Raw genomic sequence first — 26,516 nt, forward strand, 5'->3', positions numbered from 1 at the left:
AATCAATTCTCTACATACATACTTTCATATATAGAGAGCATTAGAGTTTCATAAAGAGAGGTTCCTGCATAATTTTGGTTCAAAGTTCCTTGCGAATTGTAGTGCTTCTTTCATAAGGAGGGGAATCGTTGTATCCTGGGAGGCGAACGCTAGTGAACCATAAGCACCAGTGTGGGGTAATTCGTCTTAAGGTCAAAGTGTCCAACACTTGCCTCGACTCAATTAAGGTTCTTTTAATTCCATTATGCTGTTGTAAAAATCTGTTTTGTTTGTAGTTTTTATTTATTTATTTTATAGCAATTTAGCACTCATATTTCATACAGTTCAAACCCACACAATTTCGTGGTCCCATACCAAATGGTAAGAATGTGGCTATGTTATTCTTAGTAGCTTTAGCAACCCCTTCAGAGAATCTGTCCGGTTTGAAAAGATGCACGTCTTGTCCCCAGAATCCAGGCTCATGGTGAAATGCTAAAGATGGAATGACGAGTTCAACAGTAGCAGGGATAATGAGGTTTCCCAGCCTAACTTCTCTTTCAGCTTCCCTCTCAAGGGCAACAATAGGCGGATATAACCTCAGAGTCTCATTGATGATCATAGTCATCTCATCTGCACGAAAATGAATATTTGAAAAGAAATCAGTATTTCATAGTTAATGAAGAACATTTATGCCACTTGAAGAAGCGATTGATTGAGTACTGGACTTTCTTACTGTTCTTAGTCTGGCAATGCCATCCGTATTCGGATTTCATTTTCCAAATATTTCTAGGACCTCCTTTCTTGCTTCCTCTTGCCAATTCGTATGGATTGCCAAAAGAAAGACAGTCCAAGCAAGCAAACTATTAGAAGTTTGTTGTCTGCCAAAGTAAAATGTCTTGCACTCATCAACTAAGTCATCAACAGAAATCCTCTGGTTGTCATTGGCATCATGATGAGCCTTCAAAAGTAATCCAAGAAAATCACTCCCAAAGTCATCTTATTCTCCAGCCATTGCCTTATTTTCTCTTTTCTTAACAATCTCTATTATGGAGTTATATTCTCCTTTCTCAAGATTCTCTGATTCGATCTCATCGCATGTTTTATAAAACTTACTGTAATATTCAATGAAAGACTTAACATGAGAACTAAACTAATAATCCAAGAATTCGTTTGTGAATAGTTCTTTGATGTGCAGCAGATGGGGAAAATGAAAAAAAGAAAAAGAAAAAAGAATTCACCTGATACCAGGAATCCTGAGTTTCAAAGAGTTTTTGAAAGTTAAGAAGGATAACTTCATCAGCATCTCAAAAATCTTCTCCCCTTCTAAGTAGCTGCTGCCAAATGCTGTCCTGGAAATCACTTCTGAGGTGAGCAACCGAAATTCTTCAAACATCTCAATCTCTTTGCCATCCTGATTTTTCCACCTTTCAAGCATAATCTCAGCACTAGCTATCGTTGCCGGAGTCATACTCTACCATCATGCCATTAACAAATTTACTTTCAATTTATGCCTTTCTTATTTTTCTGCCATTCATAAACAACCGTAAGAACTTACTTTTAAGCTTTCTCCATGGGAAGCATAGTTGGCCACCTTTCTCAATTTTCCCCATTTTTCAGTGTTGGTTGTTGTCACAAGTCCATCTCCCAGTAGCTGCTTCACAAAGCTTTTGGGCTTGCTTTTCGGATAAGCTCTATCTTTGTCATTCAGTATCTCCTTGCACAACTCAGGTTCCGTGATGATCAATTGAGGTCGAAGACCATACCATTGAAGAAAATTCTTCCCTGTTGCAAAAGATGACCAAAGTTATTTCAGAACAAAGACTCAAAAACCATAGTCAATGAGGAGTTTCTTTACCATATAACTTGATCCAGGAGTGAAAATGAGGTTGAACTCTGGAAAATATGTCATGTGATAAACCTTGGGGCTTGCCCATGGCTTCATTTTGCATGTTGAAGATTTCTTTGGTGTTTCCATGGACAAGTCTGTAAGCAGGGCCTTTGATGCCCTGCAAAGCCATCAGCCTCTGTATGCTTGTTGGTTTCCACCATAGCTTGTGAAAGATCTTGATGAGAGCTAAAAAGAGAAACAGAAACACAGAGCTTGAAAGAATGATTGCTACTTCTCCAGAGGAATCCATCTTTTTTAGTATAGTTTTTCTCTTTTGCTAGATTTCTGAACCAGATCAATATTCAGCTCCCTCAGTTGATTATTTAAATTGTCTTGCTCTGTTACTGTAATAATAAATTGGGTGGTATAATAAAATGCCACTGTCAATTTTGACCTTATCTAAAAACACACCAAACTTGTATATGAAGAAAAATGGCTAGGCGGTAGGGGAGTAATCAAGGCCTATTTCTTTTATTTATTTATTATTTAGTCTTATAAATTATTAATTTATACCAAAATTATGCAAAATAAAACGATGTATAAATTATAAAATACCACCATAATACATATATATTAAACAAATAGTATAATATATATATATATATTGTTATTTATTAGTGATTGCTTTAGTGATTTCATAATGCAAAATCCATTTAATGTTGTATTTTTTAAGGTCCAATTCCCATCAAAATAGGGCATTTGGTTTTATTAGAGTTTTAAGCCCAGGCCCAGTTGAAAGCCCATCTCTCCTTCTGTTTTTTTTATCAACATATAAATAACCCGCGACCTCTCCTCCCCTCATCCTCATCTCTCTCTCTCTCTCTCTCTCTCTCATAGCAATGCTCGCCACCCCCATATCTCGTCCCTGACCTTGGAGATTCCAAAATGGCTATTTTTTTGGGTCAGACCCGCCCAAGTTAGATGGATTCTTCTTCTCTTCAAGTGGAATGTACACATATAAAAATGGGCATCCCAAGTTGAGTTATTAGTTAAAAGAAAGTTACATGATGCCAGGAATCCTGACTGTGTGATAAGAAGGTTAACATAAGCTGATGCAACAGTCATTCAGAATGCTAACATAGGCTATCACAGCTTTCAATTATTCTCATTAAATTTCAATGTCTTGAGAAACCATCCTTTTCAATCAAATTCATGCTTTCCATGAAGTTCAAGCTTTGTTTATTGTACAATTGTTGTTGGGAAATGCATTTACTTCAATAACATCCTTTTCTTCTTAATTAGAGTTGAAAGGACAGTTGACAAATAAGCTCTGTCTTGTCTCAAAGTGCAAGGCACAAGATGGACTTATGTCTCCTTGGGCAATTCAACTTCAAAGTGAATGCAGCATTACCTGAACTCCATGTTGTGGCCGAACTGTAAGATAGTGTAAGGGCAAGTGGACATAACCCGGGGAAAGGGTGAAGGCATAGCGTTGCAGAATCATTGACAGAGCAATCTTCGCTTCAGTGATTGCAAAGTTCAAGCCCACGCACGTTCGAGGTCCCATTGAAAAGGGTAAGAATGCGCCTATGTTGTTGTTAGTTGCTTTAGCAACTCCTTCTGAGAATCTCTGTGGTTTGAAAAGTTGCACGTCTTGTCCCCAAATTTGAGGATCATGGTGAACTGCTACGATTGAGACAACCACATCAAGATTACTAGGAACAATTAGCTTTCCTAGTCTAACTTCCCTTTCAACGTTCCTTATAACCGAAACAGCAGGGGGATATAACCTTAGAGCCTCATTGATGATCATACTCATCTGCATCAAAATGAAAAATAGATAACCGAATCAGGATCTCAAACTTTATTGAGAACATGTTTCTACCACCTAGACAAGTTTCTTACTGTTTTCAGTTTGCCAATGCCATCAAGATTTGGAGTTTGTTTGCCAAATAATTGTAGCACCTCCTTTCTTGCTTCCTCTTGCCAATCCGTATGGAGTGCCAGAAGAAAGACAGTCCAAGCAAGCAAAGTATTAGTGGTTTCTTGTCCGGCGAAGTAAAACGTCTTGCACTCATCAATTATCTCCTGCACCGAAATCCTCTGGTTCTCATTGGCTTCATGATTAGCCTTCAAAAGTAATCCAAGAAAATCACTCCCAAAGCTGTCCTTTTCTCCAGCCATTGTCTTCTTTTCTCTTTTCTTAACCATCTCTATTATGGAGGCATGAATTCCTTTCTCAAGTTTTTCTGATTCAATCTCATCGCTGGTTTTGAAAAACTTGCTGCAACATTGAATGAAAGACTAAAAATGAGAACATAAGTAACTCTCCAAAATAATTTTCTTCTCTTCAATTGGAGTATTAAAATTTACCTGATTCCAGGAACCCTGACTTTGAGAAAATTTTTAAATATTAGGAAACCTAACTTCATCAATATCTCAAAAATGTCTTGTCCCTCTACATAGCTGCTGCCAAATGCTGTTCTGGAAATCACTTCCGATGTGAACAATCTAAACTCTTCATACACCTCAATCTCTTTTCCTTCATAAACTGTCCACCTTTCTAGCATCGATTCGGCACTAGCTACCATTTCTGGAATCATACTCTAGCAAACAATAATACCAACATGCTATTAGCAGACTTTTCCCTTCAATTTATGTTTAAATAGTTGACACAGCTATTACTATAATACTCTTTGCAACAAAGTATCAGTAACTTTAAAAAACTTACTTTTAAACTCTCTCCATGGAAGGCATGGGTGGCCAGCTTTCGCAGTTTTGCCCATTTTTCAGCTTCGGTTGTCACCACAAGGCCATCTCCCAATAGCTTCTTTGCAATGTTTGTGGGCTCTCTTTTCTGATAAGCTCTGTCTTTGTTATTCAGTATCTCTTTGCACAACTCAGGTTCTGTAATGACCAACTGAGCCCGACAACCATGCCATTGAAGATAATTCTTCCCTGTAATTGCATGCAAAAATTACCAAAACTTATCTTGTTTAGAACTAAGATTTAAATAACAATAGTTAACTAATTGAGATGGCTTGTTTTTGTTTATTACCATAAATCTTGGTCCACGAGTGAATGTGAGGTTGAACTACAGAAAGTATGTCGTGTGATAAAAGTTGGGGCCTGCCCATGACTTCCTTTTTCATGTTGGAGATTTCTTTGGTGTTTCCATGGATGAATCTGTAAGAAGGGCCTTTGATCCCCTGCAAAGCCATCAGCTTCTGTATGCGAATCGGAGTCCACCATAGTTTGTGGAGGATCTTGATGAAAGCTAAGACAAGGAGCAGACACAGAAAGCTAGAAAGAATGACTATTAGGCCTCCCAAACTAGTCATTTTTTTGGTATTGTTTTTTCTTTGCTTATCTTATCTCTTTCTCTTTCTCTTTCTCTTTTTCTACTGAGTTTTTAAAGCTTTTCTTGCTCCTGAGTGTTAAGCAAAAGTAAAGAAAAAACCAGTTTTAAATCATGGTTGTGTTAGCTTTTGATTGTTACTTAGCTGCTTTTGATTGTTACTTAGCTGTCCTGCTATTTACTAAAATCCAGATGGCAAATATGAATATCATGGTAAAGTGACTCTCCTTGAAACCTTAAGCTGCCATTTGTCGACTTTTGATACATCATGGTTAGTGAATTCATGTTGGAATTATCTCCCGGCTTCGTCACCAATGACATTACCTTATTACTAATCTTGCAAAACTTTATCTTTATCACCACACTTCGTTTTCTTTCATGACTTTTCTCAACTTAACAGAGAGACTATAGCTTCCCTATGAAAATTCTGCTGTGGAAAGTTCTAGTGAACAACCTCTCATCTTTACAACTTTCTATATAGAGAGAGAGAGAGAGAGAGAGAGAGAGACAGTTCATAATCATCTGTTTCTTACTAGCAGCTGGCACTGGCAGGCATGGCAAATTATGTCCACCACTTTCTGTGATTAGCTGTCTTGGATGGATAAGATTGTAATAAGTGGCTTTTGTGAATTTCCGAAGACCAGAAAAAGCGGCTCGTTTGTGAAACATATTATGACCTAGGCATCACATGATACAAATAAAGATGACCCCTATAAAAATGTTGGGCCGAACGGCCAAATGTGCTCTCACGTCATTTAATTTGTGTTGTCTACGTGTTAAGTTTAAAGTTTGTTATACGTGAAGTGGAACCTTAAGCTTCCTCGAGTATCAAATAAATAACCTAATTTATGTTATTTACATGAAAGTTCGCCACCACATAGAGTGAAACCTCAAGCTTCCTCAAGCATCAATAATGGCGCTGACGCACAGGCATATAGATAGAGTTCGATTTAGACTTTGCCAAATGGGAGACTGAACTGTATAGACAGAGAAGCAAAAGAGGATTTGAATTCCTAGACAATGACATGTATTTTTTCTTCATTTTTTAAATTTCACATCACAAATTCACAATGGTCACACACATGGACCTAAAAAGGCGATAGTATATTGGGCTTCATGTTATCACAGTTCTAACGACAAAACGTATGCTTAACAATTTGACACTCTCTCTAAAAACGGCATTCTATTCTATTATCACATGATCTTTCTCTTGTGTTGGAAAATGCTGGACTTAATTAGATTATAATAATTATGTTTATGAATAAAAAGTAGTAGTATTCTATATCCTTGCTTTCTGTTAATCTTCCTTTATCAATTGTTGTCCCTATTTTATGTTAATGAAATTACGTTACCTGAATTATCTTCGGTTTCGAATTAATTGCGATTACATATTGTGTTTAAGGTTTCTGTCATTTCTTAATTTGTTATGGATGATGCACTCAAACTGAAAATGTCCCGTGATCAGTTTCTTCAGTATTTCTATTGCAGCAGTTAAATTTCATATTATATTATAATTATATTATATTGGTCCATCAGACGGCTATGATATTGGCATATTCTAACATATTACCTTTTTCTGGATGGATGCTTTAAGATTTAAGATTCTTTCTCCCAAACCAAACAAAAAGAAATGACCTATTGTATTATCCAACAATACTGCCAAACATGAGGCAACAATAGCTAGGAAAAGTTGAAAAGATAATTGACTAATAATACAGCGAGTGTATCAATTCACCTCATGACCAGATGCATTATTATTGATGTCTGTGTTCTGGATACTTATCAAAGTGAATGTAGCATTACTTGAACTCCACGGAGTGGGCGATTTGTTACTAGCTGAAAGGGCAAGTGGACATAGCCCGGGGAGAGGGTGAAGAAGTAGCGTTGTAGAACCATCGACAGCGCAATCTTTGCTTCAATGGTCGCAAAGTTCAATCCCACACAAGCTCGAGGTCCTACTCCGAAGGGTAGGAAAGCACCTGCGTTATTGTTACTCGCTTTAGCAACCCCTTCTGCGAATCGCTCTGGTTTGAAAAGTTGCGCGTCTTGTCCCCAGATTAGAGGATCATGGTGAAGTGATAGGCATGACATTACCAAATCAACATTAGCAGGAACAATCAGCTTTCCTAGTTTAACTTCCCTTTCAGCTTTCCTTAACAGAGTACCAACAGGGGAATATAACCTTAGACACTCATTGATCACCATACTCATCTGCATCCAAATGAAACAAAAAAAACAAAAACAAATCAGGTTTTGAATCTTAATTGAGTACATGTTTCTGCCACTTAGAACAAGCTAATGATTGAGTTCTTGACTTTCTTACCGTTTTCAGTTTGGCAATGCCATCAGGGTTTGGAGTTTGTTTGCCAAACATTTGTATGACCTCTTTTCTTGCTTCCTCTTGCCAATCCGTGTGGTGTGCCAAAAGAAGGACAGTCCAAGCAAGCAAAGAATTAGTAGATTCTTGTCCAGCGACGTAAAACGTCTTGCAATCATCAATTAAATCATCCACTGAAATCCTCTGGCTGTCATTGGCATCATGATGAGCCTTCACAAGTAATCCAAGAAAATCACTCCCAAAGCTATCTTCTCCTCCAGTCAACACCTTCTCTTCTCTTTTCCTGACAATCTCTAATATGGAGGCACGTACATCTTTTTCAAGTTTCTCTGATTCGATCTCATCGCCAGTTTTGAAAAGCTTACTGCAACATTGAATGAAAGAACAATAAAAAGATAATAGAGAAGGTTGGTTCTCTGCATAACAAGCCTCGTTGATCAATAAATCAGCGAATCAATACAAATATAAACAAAAAAGAGATAATAGGGCTATCCCCATTTGGTTCCCCACATTCAGATTTAGTTGTAAGGAAGTTTACCTGATGCCAGGAACCCTTATTGTGAGAGCATTTTTGCTTAACAGGAAGCCTAATTTCATCAACATCTCAAAAATGTGTTGTCCTTCTATATAGCTGCTGCCAAATGCTGTTCTAGAAATCACTTCTGAAGTGAAAAACCTAAACTCTTCAAACATCTCAATCTCTTTCCCTTCATAATTTTTCCACCTCTCTAGCATTGTCTCTGCACTGGCTACCATTGCTGGAATCATACTCTAGCAAAACAACACCATCGTGCAGTCAATTAGCAAACTTAGTCTTCAATTAATTGATTCTAAGGAAGTACCATAAACTCTAAAAACTTACTTTTAAGCTCTCTCCATGGAAGGCGTGGGTAGCGAGCTTTCGCATTTTTGCCCATTTTTCACCTTCTGCTGTTGTTGTCGCAAGTCCATCTCCTAAGAGCTTCTTCACAAAGCTTTCGCGCTCTGTTTTGGGATAAGCTTTGTCTTTGTTATTCAGTATCTCTTTGCATAACTCAGGCTCCGTGATGACCAATTGAGCCTTAGAACCATGCCACTGAAGATAGTTCTTCCCTGTTGATGAATGAATATGACCAAAATTTAACTTAGAACTCAGATTTCAAAACAATAGTTTAATTAAGACGGTTTGTTTGTTACCATATATCTTGGTCCATGAGTGAACGTGAGGTTGAACTACAGAAAGTACGTCGTGGGACGAACTCAAACTCTTAGGCTTGCTCATGGCTTCCTTGATCATGTTGGAGATGTCCTTGGTGTTGCCATGGATAAGTCTGTAAGGAGGGCCTTTGATGCCCTGCGAGGCCATCAGCTTCTGCAAGCGAGCCGGAGCCCACCATAGCCTGTGAAGGATCTTGATGAGAACTAAGACAAGGAGCAGACACAGAAAGCTTGAAACAGTGATTACTAGGCCTCCCAAAGAAGTCATCTTTTGGTATTGTCTTTCTCCGAACCTATGGGGTTTTAAAGAGTACGGTTATGGAAGTATATTCTTGCTCTGTGTTCTTAAAACGAATTATTAAGCCGCCACTTGGACCCTACTACATCACCTACAACTTACAACTTACTCGTGCTGGGTTCTGATTGTGCGCTTCAAATTAAGTCCTACTTTTGCCATGTTAATATATTATTAAATTAAATTCGCAAAACTCTCTTTATCACTCTGTTTATAAAAAATTTCAACGTAACAAGAAATCATTGAGCAAAGCTCCGCTGCGAAAAAAACTAATGGGGTGTCAGTTGGATTAGTTCGGGTATTTGATGTACTCCCAAGTGGCCATCGGTTCAAGTTCCCATGGTAACGTTTCATGAAAAGATGTTGCATTATAGGATTTCGTCTTTGCGTGGGCTGTCACTTGAGCTTAGCTCTGGTTGCGTGGGCTCGTTTATAATGTTTCATAAAGATAATATCTTGTTGGGTAATGCGGCAACCTTCTCTCTAACATTCTCTTTTGAATCTTCTCCATTTTTTATAATGACATGTGTCACTTTTGTTACACTTAAAACAATCTAATTAATGTCAAATGAGCTATACATCCCTAATTAGTCTAGGTCAATTATTTGATTCTCCTAGATTATAGGCTCATAATTACATTCCTAGAATAGTTTCCTAGGGTATGTAATATATTCTTCCTATTGTTGTATATTAGAATATCAATGAAATATTATTTCACCCAATCTGAGATGGTATAAGAGCAGTTGATCATGACCGTCGTTTGACCTAACCCTAACAATCGCTTCCGCAGCAGTAGTCGTCATACAAACCCAACACTAACCTTCGCTCCAAACATTCATATCATTATCCACATCATTCAACAAGTATACAACCCAGCACCAGCCCATATCCATCTCACAAACCAATTTAATGTCAAATCACTTTTTTGTTTTATTCTCATCCTTTGCAAATCACTTTCCACCGCTCTCTTTGCTTTTCCCCTCAGCCCAATTTTATTTTTTATTTTTTATTTTTTTGTCTTTTTTCTCATCACTTGTAAGCCAATATCATGGCCAACGATGATGGATCAGTAAACACCAATCAATCCTTAGTGTTGGGAGGCTCTAACACTACCACACAAATCTTCACTTTGTAGAGTGACACCTCCAACTTCTCGGCAGGAATCAAACTGGATGAGAATAATTATTCTCTATGGCATCAAGTCATGCACATCATGTGTGAGGAGACGAGTCCATGAGGATGAAGAAAATGTGGCTATAGCATAGGCGATTAAGGCATGCTTCTTTTGGTTATCTGAAACTTTTATTTCCAGATTTGTTTTCCCAGTTTGCTGAATTAGACTTTCATTGTGAAACTTGCATTTTGGCGAAAAGCCATCATATTTCTTACTAATTAAGATTGAATAAAACTTTTATGCATTTCATGATTGTCCACTCTGATGTTCAGGGACCATCCAGAGTTCCCACTATTAGTGATTTTAAGTGGTTTGTGACGTTTATTGATGATTGCACCCGGATGATGACCTGAGTTTTTCTCCTGAAGCAGAAAAGCGAAGTCATTGCAAAATTCAAGCAATTGCATCAATATGTTGCTACTCAGTTTGACAAGAAAATCACAACACTTGTCTAACAGTGGATGAGAGTATGTCAACCATGACTTACATAATTTTTTTGAGCCAACATGGTAACATGTGCGTATACACCACAACATAATGGTGTCGCAGATTGTAAGAATCGTCATCTTTTGGAAGTTGTTCATGCCTCTTTATTTGAGGCTCGTATGCCCCATAATTTTTGGGGGAAGGCTCTTTGTTCTGTTACTTACCTCATAAACAGAACATCATCCAGCACTCTTCAGTATCAAACTCCAATTCAGACATTAACCACTTTCATCGCCATGCCGTTCACACCAAATCTCAAACCACGTCTCTTTGGTTGTGTTGCTTATGTTCAGGTATATCCACATCAACGTGGCAAGCTTGATCCATGCGCACTACGTTGTGTCTTTGTGGGGTATGCTGACACTCAAAAGGGCTATAAGTGTTTTCATCCTCACACTCATACATTGCACGTTACAACAGATGTAACTTTCCACGAGAATGAGTTCTGTTACTCATGAGGAGTTTCTAAGCATCCTCTTAGAGGGAGAGCTCTATCTTTGCAGAAGATACTCAAAATCGGATCATCCAAATTCAACAAATTATTTTAAAACAACCAATGTCCAAGCTGCCAACTACAGTAATGCAACAAGATCAAGAGTCGCAAGGGCTAGAGATTTCAGGTAGTGGTTTAGATACTTTCCCCCTATAACTCCTACTACAATACCATCACCACTCATCCAATCAGGTCCTGAAGATTCCCCACAGGTAACTGAACATTCAAACTCCAACTCAAACACTTTACCTGAGTCAAATCATACAGGAAACACAGGTTATCAGTTACCCCTCCCATACAACTAGAGGGGTCCCTAGACAACAATATGACCCTAATCCTAAAGTAAAAGTTAAATACCCTATTGCTAATCATGTGTCTCTACATAGGCTACCTCCATCATGTGCATCATCTATATGTCAATTATCCACTGTATCTATTCCAAGTAATGTGCAAGAAGCTCTGAAAGATCCCAAGTGGACTCAAGCAATGAATGATTAAATAGAGGCCCTCCAGAAGAATTCTACTTAGGATATGACTATCCTTCCTAAAGGGAAGAGAACAGTAGAGTGTAGATTGATATATATGGTAAAGTTCAAGGCATATGGCACTATTGAATGATACACTAGTGGTGAAGGGTTACACTCAAACTTATGGGATTGACTATAGGGAGATCTTTGCCCCTGTAGCCAAAATCAACACAATTCGAGTACTTCTTTCTCTAGCAGCAAACCTGGACTGGCCATTACACCAGTTCAATGTCAAAAAATCATTCATGCATGGTGACCTAGAAGAAGAAGTCTATATAAATTCCCCTCTATGATGTAAGATGGGGCCCAATATAGGCAACATGGTGTGTAAACTGAGAAAGTCTCTTTATGGATTGAAGCAATCACTTAGAGCATGATTTGGAAGGTTTAGCAAATCAATGAAGAATTTCGGATATAAGCAAAGTAACTCAGATCATACTCTTTTCTTGAAACATAAGAAAGGTAAAGTCACTGCTCTTATTGTATATGTTGATGACATGGTAGTTACTAGGAATAACCTAGAGGAAAAGGCAGCATTATAGCGCCACTTGGCAAGTGAGTTGAAATGAAAGATCTTGGTGCTCTGAAGTATTTATTAGGCATTAAAGTGGCTCGTTCAAAACAAGGAATATTTCTATCACAACGGAAATATATCCTTGACATTTTGATTGACATTGGAATGTTAGCCAGTAAACCAACAGATACTTCAATAGAGTTGAATCATCGGCTTGGTGAATATCCTGATCAGGTACCCACCAACAAAGAAAGATATCAACGCCTTGTGGGTAAGTTAATCTATCTATGACACACTATACCTGATATAGCATATGTCATAAGTGTGGTGAGTTAGTTTATGCATGCACCAAGTGAAGCCCATATGGATGTTGTAAATCGAATTCTGAGATACTTGATGACTGCTCCTGGAAGAGGATTGATGTTCTCACGACATAGCCATCTAGATGTTAAGGGTCACATTAATGCAGACTAGGCGGGTTCTGTTAAATGACAAAAGATCTACATCTGGATACTTTACCTTTGTGAGAGGCAATCTAGTCTCTTGGCGAAGTAAAAAGTAGAAAGTGGTGTCAAGATCAAGTGCTAAAGCAGAATATCAAGGTATGGCACATGGAGTATGTGAGCTACTCTGGATAAGGAATTTGTTGGGAGAATTGGGGTTCAAACCAAACATGTCATGCAACTCAATTGTGACAACAAAACCGCAATAGACATAGCATATAATCCAGTGCAACATGATAGAACTAAGCATGTTGAAGTTGACATACATTTCATCAAGGAGAAACTCGAGGCAAAGATACTTGAGGTGCCATTTTTTTAATCCGAAGATCAACTTGCGGATGTTTTCACCAAAGTAGTCACATGCAGAGTATTTCACAGCTCACTTAGCAAGTTGGGCATTGATGGCATACATGCTCCAACTTAAGGGGGAGTGTCAAATGAGCGATACATTCCTAATTAATCTAAGTCAACTCTTTGATTCTACAAGATTATTGGCTCATAATTACATTCCTAAAATAGTTTCCTAGGCTATGTACATATATTATTCCTATTGTTGTACCTTAGAATATCAATCAAATATTATTTCACCCAATCTAAGAATTAATGTATGAGGCAACTTATCTTTTGTTTTTCAAGTTTATCATTAGCCTTAAATGTATTGACTATAGGTGTAAATCGACCAGAACGAATCAAAAACCAATGTTCCGAATTCCAATCCGAAAATATTCGGAATTCAAAATTCTGATATATCAGAAAAATCGAAAATTTTGGGAAAACATTAGTATTAATGATTTTATATGCTTAACTATACATTTAGCAAAAATCTCAACTGGACATTTTGTTAAAAGCCCAAATTAGCGAAATAAAAAGAAACCCAAAACGATTTTAACATTCAAACCCGCGTACAATAGTAGTCTAGCCTTATTTCTTCATGAAATTTTGCTGAGGTGAAGATATTTATAGAGCAGGAAAGAGCTGAAGTTATGTTTGCAGTCGATGTGGGACTGCCACCACTCATAAAAAAAACTCCAAAAGCCACAGCACAACATCAATACCACCTATATCCAATCAAACCACCACAGCCCAATCAGACCACCATCACCACCAGCGTAAGAGAGAGATGGAGAGAAAAAGGACGGAAAAAAAATAAGAAAAATGAGAGGAAGAAGAAGGGAGAAAAAAGAAGAAAAAAAGACAGAGAGAGAGAGAGACAAACTGACGGCAAGGAAGAAGAAGAAGAAGAAGGGGAAAAAAAGAGACAGAGAGGAAAAATAAGAAGGGGGAAAAAAAAGACAGAGGGAGAGATGGAGACAGACAGTGAGAGGAAAAAGAAGAAGGAAAAAGAGAGAGAGAGAGAGATACTATTTTTATTTTTACTTCTCATATAATTAAATGTATGTTTAATCTTGGTTTATATAAATATAACTTGGGAAATGTTTTATGTATACACATATATTGTAACAAAAAAAGATACATGCATTCATCCAAAAACAAAATGAAAGTATTTCACGTGGTATTTGTTAATAAAAAATTAATGGAAAATAGTTTTTGATATGTATATTTGTTCATTCTTAAAAAAGTGTTAGTCTTGCTCTAGACAATTGAAAAACTGCAATTGTCAAGCCCCATTGAATATACTTATTTTATATGTGGTGTTTGATGTATAAAATTGATTTTATATAATTGAATGTTTAAATGAATATAGTTTAAAAGTTCAAAAAATACACACATACATAGAATACAAATTATACTTCCTATATTTATTTTTGGTATATTCGAACAAGCATATTCGTTAAAAATATATAGTCTTAAAGTTATATACTCATATCATGATTCATAAGTAATAAACACACATAAGCATTTTGGTTATATAGTATGTTTGGATATAATAACCATACATATGCACTTTTGTTATATTCAAAACAACTTATATTAGCAAAAAATACATCATCTTAAGTAATATATACTCCTATACATACGCACATATATGTATTTATAATAAACCTTTAGTTTATATAGTGTATACTTCTTATGTATACATGTATGTGTGTTTTATGTAGACGCATACATTATCTTAAAGTAATATATACTCCCATGTTTAGTGTATACACACATATATATATATATATGAATATTTGTATGTGGGTACTTAAATATAACAAATAAGAAATGAAACATAGAGAACTTATAAACTAAAAATAATGCAATTAAAATTATAAATCATACAATATTATTATAATTTTGGAATTTTACAGAAAAAATAGAAAAAATTGGATCGGAATGGGTTCGGAGAACTTTAGAAATATTAGGTTCGGAATTTCAGAATTTTTACAAATAGATTCTAATTTCAATCCAAATTTTATTGGAAATTTCCGATTTTGGCACTTTCGGATATTGAATGTATCGGAATCATACTTTTTTGGAAATTTTTGGACCGGAATTGGTCGGAATCGAATTTTCCAATCCAATTTACACCCCTAGTATTGACACTTGACATTGTCAAGTCGAAATTAAAAACATAAACATAAACAAAAAATAAAATGAAAAACAAACAATCCAGCAAGCAGACCCAACCCCTCCCATCCACCCAAACCCGATGGCAACCTCCCTTTCCTCACCACCAGCCAAATGTCAACTCTCTCTCTCTCTCTCTCTCTCTCTCTCTCAACATGTAATATCAACTCCCCTTGCGAGTTGGCGGCATGGTGAACCATGAGATGAGAGAAGGCGGGCCTTCAATCCATAAGCAGCAAACCCATATCTAATCTGACATGACACCTTCAATTCATTCCAAATCAAAACCCCAAATATCCCAATAAAAATTATCATACTTTAATTTTCCATTTATCATCTTGATGAGGTCTTCAATATGCAAGTTTTCTTATTTTAAAAAAATTATGTTGACTTGGTGGAATTAGATTAGTTTGGACCATGGGTTTTCGACCTCACTGGCGGTGAGGAGGTAGGGTTGCCGTCAAGTTGAGTAAGATGCGTGGCTGTGAGAGTTGGAAATTGTTGCTGGCTAGTTTGATTTTCATTTTATTTTTGTTTTTATTTGTTTTTAATTTTACTTGAGAATTAAGAGTGAAAATGAGGGGAGAAATGTATACTCCAAAGAGAGCCAACAACTTGTATAAATGCTTTAGTTTTTATCAAGGGCATATATGAAAATATAATTAATATTTTTAATGTAATTAATGACATTGTTTTAAGTGAAAAGAAAGAGTGCTGCTAAACGAACCCTAAAATTAACTGAGTATACTCTACTACAAAAGTATATATTGAAATACTGATTTACCCTAATATAAAATGACCAAAAATGATATATGGAATTGTGAAACAAATATAATTGTAATAAGTACACCCTACTAACCATATCCAACCCTAATGAAGAGATTACTTGGTTCCTATCTTTGTGATCCGCGAGTGCAGCCAGGGACAGTGAAAGAAAGAGGCTGAAGTTGATTTCTGGCCGTAGACTTTGGCCAGCAAAACAAAGCCACCGCTTCGAGGTAGGAGAATCTTAACTCATTACTAGCAAACAATAAAAAGATTAATATTTCTCAAAATCGATCCTTTTGTCTCTCTCTTTCTATGTTCATAGTGGATACCAAAAGTACACCTTAGAGCACTAGCTTTGGGGGAAAAAGTCTTGTTATTCGTGCACACGTCCACCTCAATGTGGGGCTTAGAACAAGCCATTAGAAAATAGTTTTGGAAGGACACAAATGAATTGGCATCTTATTAGTACATTGCAGAGATATTATTCCAATTTTATGTAGCATATATCAAAATAAAAGCAACATTAATAGGATCACCAACAAAGATAATAACTATGAATAGTCCATCTAGAGAGGTTGGGAAAGTTGAGAACAAATAAATTTCACAGTAGCATAGTAGTATATAACTGAAACATGCATAAAAAATTACTATTAACGAAAGCGGTGGTAATTGCAAGAACTTGGAATTGCAAAAAAAATGTCAACAGTTTTAGTAGAAGCATAAATCCATATGAAAAGTCAAAGATTTATAAACACTATTAAAAAAATCAAGCTGAAAATCAACTATAAAATAATGCTACAAGTATTAGGGTGTACTATGAGTATTTTTGGTAGTTCAATATGGTGTATTTAGTTAATTTTATATTTTAATTAAAATAGGCTTAATTACACTAATGCCACCTGAAATTTTTGTCAAATCCCGCTCATAAAACTTAAAATGACTTACTTTCATCCCTTAACTGAGGTTTGGTGATGCATTTTGCCCCCTGCCGTCAACTCTATCCAAAACTCTGTAAATTTTGATAACGTGGCAAAGGTATTTTTGTAATTTCATATAGATCATTACTTACCAATTAAATGGGAGACGTGGCAAGTGGAGCTGATTTTCACATGGATAAAAACATAATTAAATATTATAATAATTAAAAATAAAACCAAAAACATAAAAAACTACATATAAACAAAATAAAATTAAAAAACAAACAAATCCAGAGCAGCGTACACCCCCACCCCTATTGCAGCCTTCCCTGAGCTCATCCCCAGCCGTCGCATCCCCATCCCGACCTCTCCTTCTCTCCAACTCTCTCCATCCTTCTCTCTCCCCCTCTGTTTCTGTATCGGAATAAAGCTAACCCCTCAAAACACACCATCTCACTAACTTTCTCCTAATTCCATAGCCATATCCTAAGACCAGCAGAGCCGTCGCCACCTTGGTATTCACCAATGCAATCTGAGATCCAACTTGGTATTCACCAAATTCAACAATGCAAGACAAGCAACTTGTTAATCAATCAATTAGGCACTGTTTGTTTATTTATTGTTTAATGCATTTCTATATTCTTCATGTAAGTTGCAGTAAAAATTGAAATGGTTACAAAAATGGATTTCATTAATTGGAGAACTGAAAGACCCAAACCCATCTCTACTCTACCCCAAACTCCAACACTGTATTTTGGTTTTTGTCTTTTGAAATTAAGAAACGCACAAAAATCCTCAAAGAGAATGAACTGAATCAAGACCCTCCCGTCGATCAAGTCCCGCAACGTGAGCGAAACGGTGTTGTACGGGTCGATCGCCGCCGACCTCGACGGTACGCTCCTCATCTCCCGGAACTCTTTCCCTTACTTCATGCTCGTCGCCATTGATGTGGCCAGGGTATAGAATTACAAAAACACTCATGCCACGTCATTAAAGTTAACAGAGTTTTAGATGGAGTTGATGGCAGGGAGTAAAGTGAGTCATCAAACCTAGGTCAATGGATGAAAGTTAGTCATTTTAAGTTTGAAGGGGCAAAATGAGATTTGACCAAAGTTTTAAGGCGTTTATGCAATTAAGCCATTAAAATATTAGTTAATTTTAAAGTTTGTTTAGCAGACTCCAAAGAAATGACATGTCATTAAGAGAAGGAAAAAAAATCTAAAAGCGATGAGTAAGGAGAATGTTGCTAGCATTCTCTTATGTCGTTGATGAACAAACGACAAACCATGCATGCCGTTCAATTTCCACGCCCGTAATCCAATGCACCACTCTTGTCGCCTCGCGGTAATTGGAAATTGGAAAGGTCGAGTTTAATGAACAAAGCAATCAATATTCTGGCACTTCCAATGCTTGTATTAATTCTCACGGGACTCTTTAAATTCCCATGAACAAATCAATGAACGCTCCCTCTCTATATAAACATAGCCATTAGCCACTAGCCATAGCCGCTCAAACCAGAAGTTTCAAAACCAGCTACGACTTTGAGTTGCAAAAATGGGAGCGAACCAAACCAGGGGAAGCTCTAGCTCTAGGAACAAGGGGAGAGATGAGAATGCTGTTGACTTGTGTAATCATGAGGTTGACGTGTCCAACCTTGTGATTGCAACTCTTGCTGTGGCAGGACTGGCTCTGCTGGGTTTTGGTTTGTCTGGACTTTTTTCAGGTTCAGGGCAGAGGAGGACGATGAAAGCTCCCGGCAGAGACAGCAGAATCTTCAGGGATGTTTTTGAGCGAAACCCTTCTGCTTATTTCAGAGACCTGCGCAAGTAGATGGGGCCAGCTAGTGGGAGAGGATATTGCACTTGAAGCTGATTGAGGCTACCTACATATGAATAATCAACTGTTGTTGCAGTTTAAAAATCTATCTATTTCTAATATTATGCATTTCCCTATCTATTTAATATGTTAATCCTTTCTGCCTCCTTGTTTTAATTGTTTCTACTTTTTACCTCTCTGAACGTAGTTACAATTACAAACTCTGAAAGCTGAGTACAAATCACCGCCATGGATAAATCACGTCGTATTCTGTTACTGCTTTAGATTTCTGAGAATCAAAATGTTTATAAACACAAGAAGATTTTAAATAAATTTTCAATCATCCAGCAACCGATTCGTTACAACAAAAATTTAATGCAATATTTCAGGATGAACACATCTATAAATAAATTAATGTTGCACAAAATTTGCGCCAAATAATTGGCTTCATCTGGAATATGTGTAAGGCAGCGCAGCACATTTTCTACCACCTCTTTTGTCTTCTATAACATCCACAATACAAGATCAGCTTCTGATCTACGGGAACATACCTGCATGAGGGAGTGTGAGAGAGTTTCCCAAGCACTATACAAAACTACAAATTGGAAGTAAGAAAAAAAAAGAACAGAATCAGAATGCTGCTATTATTGCCTTTATTTATTATAAACTTAACCTTCAAGGAGAGTCTCAAGCTCATCTCCTTCTCTTCCTGCCTTTTCCCAATTGCCCAGATTTCATAGCATGTTCTTGCTCTTGAAGGAAAAGTCTTACTTTTCCATATTTCTCAGCTTTTTCTTCTTCCATCAGCACCTTCTCCCTCGCCTTCACCTCATATAAGAAAGAATTATCTTTACGCAGTTCACGGATAGCCCCTTTAGCTTCTTGTTTTAGAACTTTCTTCAACTTTCTTCTCTCAGCTCGTTCACGATCTGGATCATAGTCTATGCCCTTAACAAAGCTGCAAAACAACATATCATTCAGTGTTTACGCAATTCAAAGTATCACTGCCCAACAAAAATAATATTAAGGCAATTGGGGTCGGGGGGGTTAAGATATATTACTTCTCCTCAAATTTCGGATTAAGCATTTTGATAGCCACTGGCTTTTGCTTCCGCATCTGAAGTGGTTGCCGCAGAATGTGATGTTCATCTGCTTTTGTCTTAATAAGTTGAGCAACATCTTGAAATTTGTCTGTTAATACTTGTGGCATATTATCCTGTTCCGCCACTTCAACCAACAATATTGAAATGGGCAAAAAAAATTCAGGAAAAGAACTGAATGCTTCGTAGATACTGACAAATCCACGTAGAGTTTCAATTACAGTCAACAGCACACTAGCCCTGAAAATTCAAAGTTCAACTTTAAAAAAATTGTAACTAACTTGAAAAATAGACTCTGAGGACATATGAGAAAAAGCAGTACTTTCTGTGTATATAAATTTTTGGCAATATGAAATCAAGTTTACCCCACCTAGTTCCAAGACCAAATAGTTGGCTAAAAGAGCATATGCAAACTTTACAGTTATGATGATATACAACAATTGATATACAATCTCAGGTCTAAAATATAATGCATCCCATGGACACTTCCACAATGTATCAAAAAGTACTGTAACAAACAACTAACCTGAAATTATTAGAGCTAAAAAATGAGTCGTCCTCTGGCAGGTCCATTAACGTAAGAAAATTCAGAGGATCAATCTGATCTACGCATTCACGTATACATAAAAGGGGACTGAGTGCTTTTAATTCCATAAGCTCATAAAACTGCCAGAAAAATAAAAAGAGCATGGTTACTTCATCATGCAACTGTAAACTAATTGCCTTCTCATGACAATAAAAACATACGGTTCTTTCTATGGTCAAGAATTACATTACAAGGAACAGTCATACCTGAGAATCTTGATTTGTCGCCGGCTTTCTGTCTTTAGCTGCCATCAGCAATGTTCGGAGAAACATGACTGCTTCAGGGCAGAACTTCCTAGATTGTTTGGTGATCTACATAATAAAATAATCAAATGAAAAAAAGGTGGAACTGAAACTGTTGGACTGAAATACAATTCTATGTAAATCTCTGTTATGAAAATCTATTGAAAAAATGCGTCTAACAAAGAAAAAGGAAATCATAAATATACATACACAGAGAAGCATAGAGCATAAGAAAGAACCAACTGCAGCATCACGTCCAGACACAATAGGAGATCGCACCAGATATTCACACATTAACACTGTTGCTGGAGTCATGACCACATGACGAAAATCAGAGCATGAAAATATCAGGGACCAAAGCCTCAGAAGAAATAATGTCTTTGAAGAAGGCCAACAACTGTTTTCTGTAGAAACAAAACAATTGGACAATGAATTAGCACCTTAGCAAGAGCAAGCTTTAGCTGTGATTCCAGAGAAACAAAACTATTGACTCCATTATGAATTACCTGGGTTTTTAACAGTCGCACAAAATTCAGTTCGAGCCCGTAAAATTCTCTGACGAGCACAAATTGCAGCAAAGTACGGAGTCTCCATGCTCATCTCAATCAATGGCTTAACCAGAAAATTTAATAACTCTATATTCAACGGCTTTTGATTTGCTAAGATGGCAAAATACTGCAGAAGAACACCATAAAATACCTGGAAAATGACAGAAACAGCAATGAGTACTTGGCGTATACAATGAAAACAGAATATGTATATCTTCATTCACTTGAATTTTTGCTTACGAAAGTTAAATCCAAGTCAAACTATTGAATCACGAATTGGAAATGCAGGAACCTGAATTGATGCACATTTAACATAATGCAGGCAATACTCATTTACAAAATGTAAAAGCAGCCAAAAGTTTCATACTTGCATTTTCTTCCGATTTTCTGCTGCAAGCTTGATTGCATTGCTTTTCCGGATTCGATTGATTATCACGACAATGTCGGAATTAGAAAGATTATCCACCAATGCACTTAACTCTTCCAAGCTTTTTGGAGCTTCGATTAGGTATGGGAGGTCTGATTGAGTAGAAGGTCGTTTACCATCCTGAGATACCTTGCCCTGTTTTTTACTAGCATCAGCAGCATCATTTTTTTTCAACCTTTTAAGCTCTCTTGGCTCCATCTCTTTTTCATTAACATCATCATCATTTTCATGTCCTTCAGACTCATCATCATCATCTTCTTCTTCTTCTTCTTCCTCCTCATCCAAATCTGTTCCAATATTATCATCATCGCTCTGTTCCCAGTCCTTCATCAATAGATTCTTTTCACCTTCATTATCATCTTCATCAGATTCTTCATCACTGCCATCCTCAGGACTTTCTGAATCCTCAGAAGAACCGCCTTCTTCACTCTCAGAATCACTAGCATCTTTTTTTTCAAGAATCTCATCAACCCAACCCTTTTTAATTCTAGGCTCTTCATCAAGCGAGAAGGAATCACCAAGATCATCCCCAGATATAGCTCTTGGCCTCTGGCTAGACGGAATCTCATCATCTTCATTTTGATCATCACTATAGTCATCGGTGGCAAGCATCCTCTTCTGTCTTTCCTCCTGAATTGTGATGCAAATTCTAGTGAGCATTCAACTTCATAATAAAAAGTACAATTGAGACACAACAGGAAATGGAAAGCCTAAAACGTCAACTCTAAAGCATTGCTAGATCCTAAAAATATCATGCCACTGTGCCACCAGAATCGAGGTGTACATGATAAATTAATCAAATTACATTAAAGATGACACCAGTTACCATATAACTGAATAAAACATGAATGACACATCTTAGTGGGCATAAGCATGCATATTGTACTGACCAACATCCTACTACTATATACTAATATGGACTGCTAAATTACAAATAACTTGAAAATTTTCAACTATTACATGGTACATGAGGGAAGAAACTTACTGTTGGATGAGTCAACCTACTTTTTGTACCATGTAGCTATATTAAAAGAGTTACATTACTTCTTAATTTTCAGATGATATTGACACCAATAGAATGAACCCCCAACATAAAGCAGGCATGAACATGAGTGAATGCAAGCACACTCATAAGTCATAACTATATGAGATACCTCCAAATGCTCAAGCTGCTCTCTCTCCTCTTGTGCTATCTCTTCAGGTGTCTTTGTCCTATCTGAGGGCTGACCACGGCGTTCCAATGCTAATGTTCCCAAAGCTTTGAAGTAAGAGCGAGCTACTTCCTGCCAAATACAGCAAACTAGATTAAGTTGCGAATACTCAAATTTATGTAAGCAGAACATAAAGAGCTACAGCTTCATATAATACATCCATAAAGAAAACACACAAGTAAACAAAAGGATAACATAAAAATGAATAAATAAAAACACTGCAAAATTGGAAGCAATACTACGCAAATCAGAGAACATAACATGCTAATTGAAAATATCAAGGAATTAAAGACTTAATAAATTAAAGAACAATTAAAAAAACACTTCATAACTTTTAAGAAGTAGAAACCAATAGCATCACTATTGCTGAGGGGGAAGTGTCAGGACCAAGAAAGGACCTACATCAAAAATGTCATACCTGTCCAGAAAGCTCATCCTTCTTCTCATTTGGAACACTCTTGTCTGGTTCAGCCAATTCTAAAAGCTTAGACTGCGCCATGGATGTAAAGATTTTGTCCAATTCTTGCCCAAAATCTTCTAGTTCTTCCTTATGTTTTGCTCTTTCTGCCTGGGAATAGACCAAAAGATAATGAAGAATGGAAATCATAACTAAAGGAGAGAAAAAAAAGGAGAAAAAAATGTAGCCATTATCATAAATCAATTTGAATGCCATAAAGAATTAAAATCTCACCCTGTGATACTTGCTTTTTGCCATAAGCTCCTTCATTACTTCCTTCTTGCTTTTATGTCTCTGTATAATGAAAACAATAAAACAAATTAGGATCACTTGAATCCCGTTCCCAAATTGCAGATTGAAAAAGATTGACAGGCTATTGGCGACATCATATAGAAGAAAGAATTAATTCCTATAAGAAAATTTGGACAAAGGAAATCACATATAAAGAGGTTGGGGGGAGTTTGAAAGAGAAAAAATATGGTAAATGAGGCAGTCAGGAAATGTCATTTAAAATCCTGAAATCTAGCAAAGACAATTATACAATCTTGAACTTGAATATAATGCACAGAAACTCAGATAGTAAAAAAGACCTCACATTTTCCTCTCCTTCCATTGGACCATCGTCCTGTAGATTCTGCTTATCATGGGACTCAAATTGATCTAGTGTGGCTAACCTTTCTGCAGAAAACAAGGCAGGCACCATTAACACCATTAGCATAGTCCTAAAGAATAAATAACCAAATTCTAAGCAGTTTCAATGGTCCAACAGAACCAAACATGAAAAGCAACTACAGAACGGAAATGGCAACCTTCACTAAGAGTAGTATTACTATGGCCTACTCCCAAGCAATAACATTTACGGAGATGTACAGTTGAAGAGCACTGTACACATGTTGCCCAAACAAAAATGTAAAAGCACTCGAAACATTTTGGTTTACATCAAAAATCAGTTATCAATTTTTGCACGAAAAAAAAAAATCAGTTATCAATTTATGTATTATTATTTTCCTTTACTGGATATGAGCAAGAGACCCTTCCAATACTTGTACAATAACAATAAAGCCTATTCCAGAAAAAAGATATTAACCAGAAGCCAGAATTGTACAGCTCAACCATCACCCACGTGTACTTCTATCCAATTATTACAGTTAAAAATCATCGACATTTCAACAACCAAATTTGAATTGGTCTCTGGACCCTGAATGATGCACTATGAATCTAACCTGCACAAATGAAAACTAAACCCGGCTGAATAAACAAACAACACATATCGCAGTATCTCCATACATACTCTTAGTTTTAGCAGTTCCGGCTCCATCTTCATCGTCATCAGGAAGCATATCATCCTCAAAATCATCCCTTTCAGATAATGCACCAAGACTTTGGAATTCATAGTCCTCTTCTTCTCCATCTGATAAGTTATACTTGCTTTTCTTGTTCTGCTTTGACTATTCAAGAAAAAGGAAGAGAGAAACGAATAAAGAGCGTAATGAGAAATTGAAGAGATTAATCATAAAATACCAATGACTTAAACTGAATACAGTTTTGAAGTCGAGTTACAATTGCGTAGAAAGCTGGAGGAAAGTAAATGAAATTAGATATCATATGCTAGAATGTACACGTCTATGAGGTAAGCTTTTGAACAAAGAAATATTCAGTTTCATAAAGTCATTTGGAAAATGGACTTACCAGACGCTCGCGCTGGGAACGCCGAATGGCCTTATCGAACTCGTCGAGCTCATCATTATGCTCTCCAATTCGCTTATCGACAAAGACCGAAGACTTATTACTCTGCTCATACTCTTTCAACAGCGTGTTCTTCCTCTGCGCACACAAAAAATTAAATAAATAAATGAAATAAAATTTTGAAATTTGAATGGAATTACGAAGGGAGTGAAGAAGTCAGTGCCTTTTCAATGGCGCGAGAGCGAGAGAGGCCAATACGGCGCTCTTCGCCTTTGCGTTTCTTTCCGAGAATGTCGAATTTCCTTCGGGACCAAATGGTCTCGAAAGGGTTGGGTTTTGGAGCTTGGAGCTTCATGGCTATGGAGCTTGGGCCCAACTTATTCTTCTTCTTCGTCGTCGTCGTCTCCTTATTGTTCTTGGTGTCCGCTCTGCTAGGGTTAGGTGCTTTGGCCGCGAAGGGGTTGGGTTTTGGGGCCTGGTGCTTCATGGCGACGGCGTTTGGCCCTGATTTCATGTTCTTCTTATCCTTGTGTTTCGCCATTGGGACTTGATGGGGGCAGATATAAGCTGGTGCTGAAGGGTCTATGTCTATCAATGGATTCGGAGAAGGAAGGGTTTAGGGTTTTGCGGGAAGTTGAGCTCGTTGGTTGGAGACGGGCGGGTCGGATTCCAGTCGGGTATGGCTTGACTCGTTTGAGCCCCAACCAAGCTCACTAATACAGGCTTTTGTTAAGCTTTCTTTCAAAGGAAAAAAAAAACATTAAACTTACCGTAGTTAGCAAATTACCACCTACAGTAACTTGGTGTTGGTGGGAAAAAAAACAGTAATCTTTTTTTTATTTAACTATGAGACAGATCCATAGAGCTGAAAACAAGCTATGCTAAGACTTTGGTGAACCAAAGATTAGATCTCAATATTTCATATTAGAAAAACAACTTGTTTCACTATTAGTTAAACCAGTTCAACCATAACCAACTTACTCTTTTGGTGTAAAACCATATTATATTCACTATTTAATTAGCTCTAAGCCGTGCATCAACTAACTTTTAATCTAGTGGTATTTCTCTTTTCAACGTTAGAAGGTAAGGTGATTTCACATTCAAATCCCCCAATTTTAATGATTTAGTCATGCATTACATGATCTTACAACCAAACATATATCTTTTGATGTATGGAGTTTTTTGGAGGACTAATACTAATAATAAAGGTTATAAATAATTTAAAAAACTAAACATAAAGGATTTTTAATTTGCTTTAAACATAAGTGTCACTATGTTTCTCTTTTGTTTTATAGGACAATTAGAATCATTAGGTTGTGTTCATCTTTTGGATATGCAGATGCAAAGATAGAAATTCTATCTTTCCATCTGACAAAGCTTTGGGAAGGCGCAGCAGATGAAGGCCCCAAGACATAGATAGAACTGACCTGCAGGCTGCAGCATGGATTTCAGGCCTGGGATTGAAAATGAGTGCTTTTCTTTAAATCAGAAAACAGGGGCCTAGCTACATTGTGTTGTTTCCTTCCGATTCCAAGCATGGCCGCCCCATTCAG

At 36.9% G+C, this 26,516-nt stretch overlaps 4 protein-coding genes and 1 pseudogene across 7 annotated transcripts; all 5 read right to left on the reverse strand.

Moving 5' to 3' along the window:
- Positions 1–301: 301 nt before the first annotated feature.
- LOC148919792 (cytochrome P450 CYP749A22 pseudogene) lies at positions 302–604 on the reverse strand (annotated as a pseudogene).
- LOC103342027 (cytochrome P450 CYP749A22-like) lies at positions 471–2,788 on the reverse strand. 2 transcript variants are annotated; one of them, XM_016796650.2, is made up of 4 exons: positions 1,835–2,788; positions 1,535–1,761; positions 1,218–1,450; positions 471–609 (listed from the first exon to the last, which is right to left on the reverse strand). In XM_016796650.2, the coding sequence occupies exons 1-4, from the start codon at positions 2,115–2,117 to the stop codon at positions 606–608; spliced, it is 747 nt and encodes a 248-aa protein (XP_016652136.2). In that variant the 5' UTR covers positions 2,118–2,788; the 3' UTR covers positions 471–605. The 2 variants fall into 2 exon arrangements, with proteins under 2 accessions (XP_016652136.2, XP_088901840.1); XM_089045714.1 differs by lacking the exon at positions 471–609 and adding an exon at positions 752–1,091.
- A 143-nt stretch (positions 2,789–2,931) lies between these two features.
- On the reverse strand, positions 2,932–5,504 carry LOC103342107 (cytochrome P450 CYP749A22-like). The gene is made up of 5 exons (XM_016796651.2): positions 4,866–5,504; positions 4,539–4,765; positions 4,181–4,413; positions 3,713–4,091; positions 2,932–3,626 (listed from the first exon to the last, which is right to left on the reverse strand). The coding sequence occupies exons 1-5, from the start codon at positions 5,146–5,148 to the stop codon at positions 3,198–3,200; spliced, it is 1,551 nt and encodes a 516-aa protein (XP_016652137.2). The 5' UTR covers positions 5,149–5,504; the 3' UTR covers positions 2,932–3,197.
- Positions 5,505–6,788: 1,284 nt separating this feature from the next.
- Positions 6,789–9,025, reverse strand: LOC107880141 (cytochrome P450 CYP749A22-like). Its single transcript, XM_089047166.1, has 5 exons — positions 8,680–9,025; positions 8,366–8,595; positions 8,042–8,274; positions 7,489–7,867; positions 6,789–7,376 (listed from the first exon to the last, which is right to left on the reverse strand). Exons 1-5 carry the CDS (start codon positions 8,966–8,968, stop codon positions 6,948–6,950), a joined length of 1,560 nt encoding a protein of 519 aa, XP_088903292.1. The 5' UTR covers positions 8,969–9,025; the 3' UTR covers positions 6,789–6,947.
- Positions 9,026–19,008: 9,983 nt separating this feature from the next.
- Positions 19,009–25,641, reverse strand: LOC103342028 (nucleolar-like protein). 3 transcript variants are annotated; one of them, XM_008245586.3, is made up of 15 exons: positions 25,187–25,641; positions 24,967–25,101; positions 24,569–24,725; positions 23,873–23,955; positions 23,512–23,571; positions 23,239–23,388; positions 22,764–22,892; positions 21,550–22,239; positions 21,141–21,333; positions 20,845–21,038; positions 20,599–20,703; positions 20,333–20,472; positions 19,768–20,046; positions 19,380–19,664; positions 19,009–19,257 (listed from the first exon to the last, which is right to left on the reverse strand). In XM_008245586.3, the coding sequence occupies exons 1-14, from the start codon at positions 25,502–25,504 to the stop codon at positions 19,400–19,402; spliced, it is 2,898 nt and encodes a 965-aa protein (XP_008243808.2). In that variant the 5' UTR covers positions 25,505–25,641; the 3' UTR covers positions 19,009–19,257; positions 19,380–19,399. The 3 variants fall into 3 exon arrangements, 2 of the variants coding, with proteins under 2 accessions (XP_008243808.2, XP_088902577.1); XM_089046451.1 differs by having other exon boundaries at positions 19,122–19,257; positions 19,358–19,664; XR_016124273.1 differs by lacking the exon at positions 19,009–19,257 and having other exon boundaries at positions 19,512–19,664; positions 19,768–19,933.
- Positions 25,642–26,516: the final 875 nt, after the last annotated feature.

Source organism: Prunus mume, linkage group LG2 (assembly GCF_029339155.1).
Source record: "Prunus mume cultivar Tortuosa linkage group LG2, ASM2933915v1, whole genome shotgun sequence".
NCBI lineage: Eukaryota > Viridiplantae > Streptophyta > Magnoliopsida > Rosales > Rosaceae > Prunus > Prunus mume.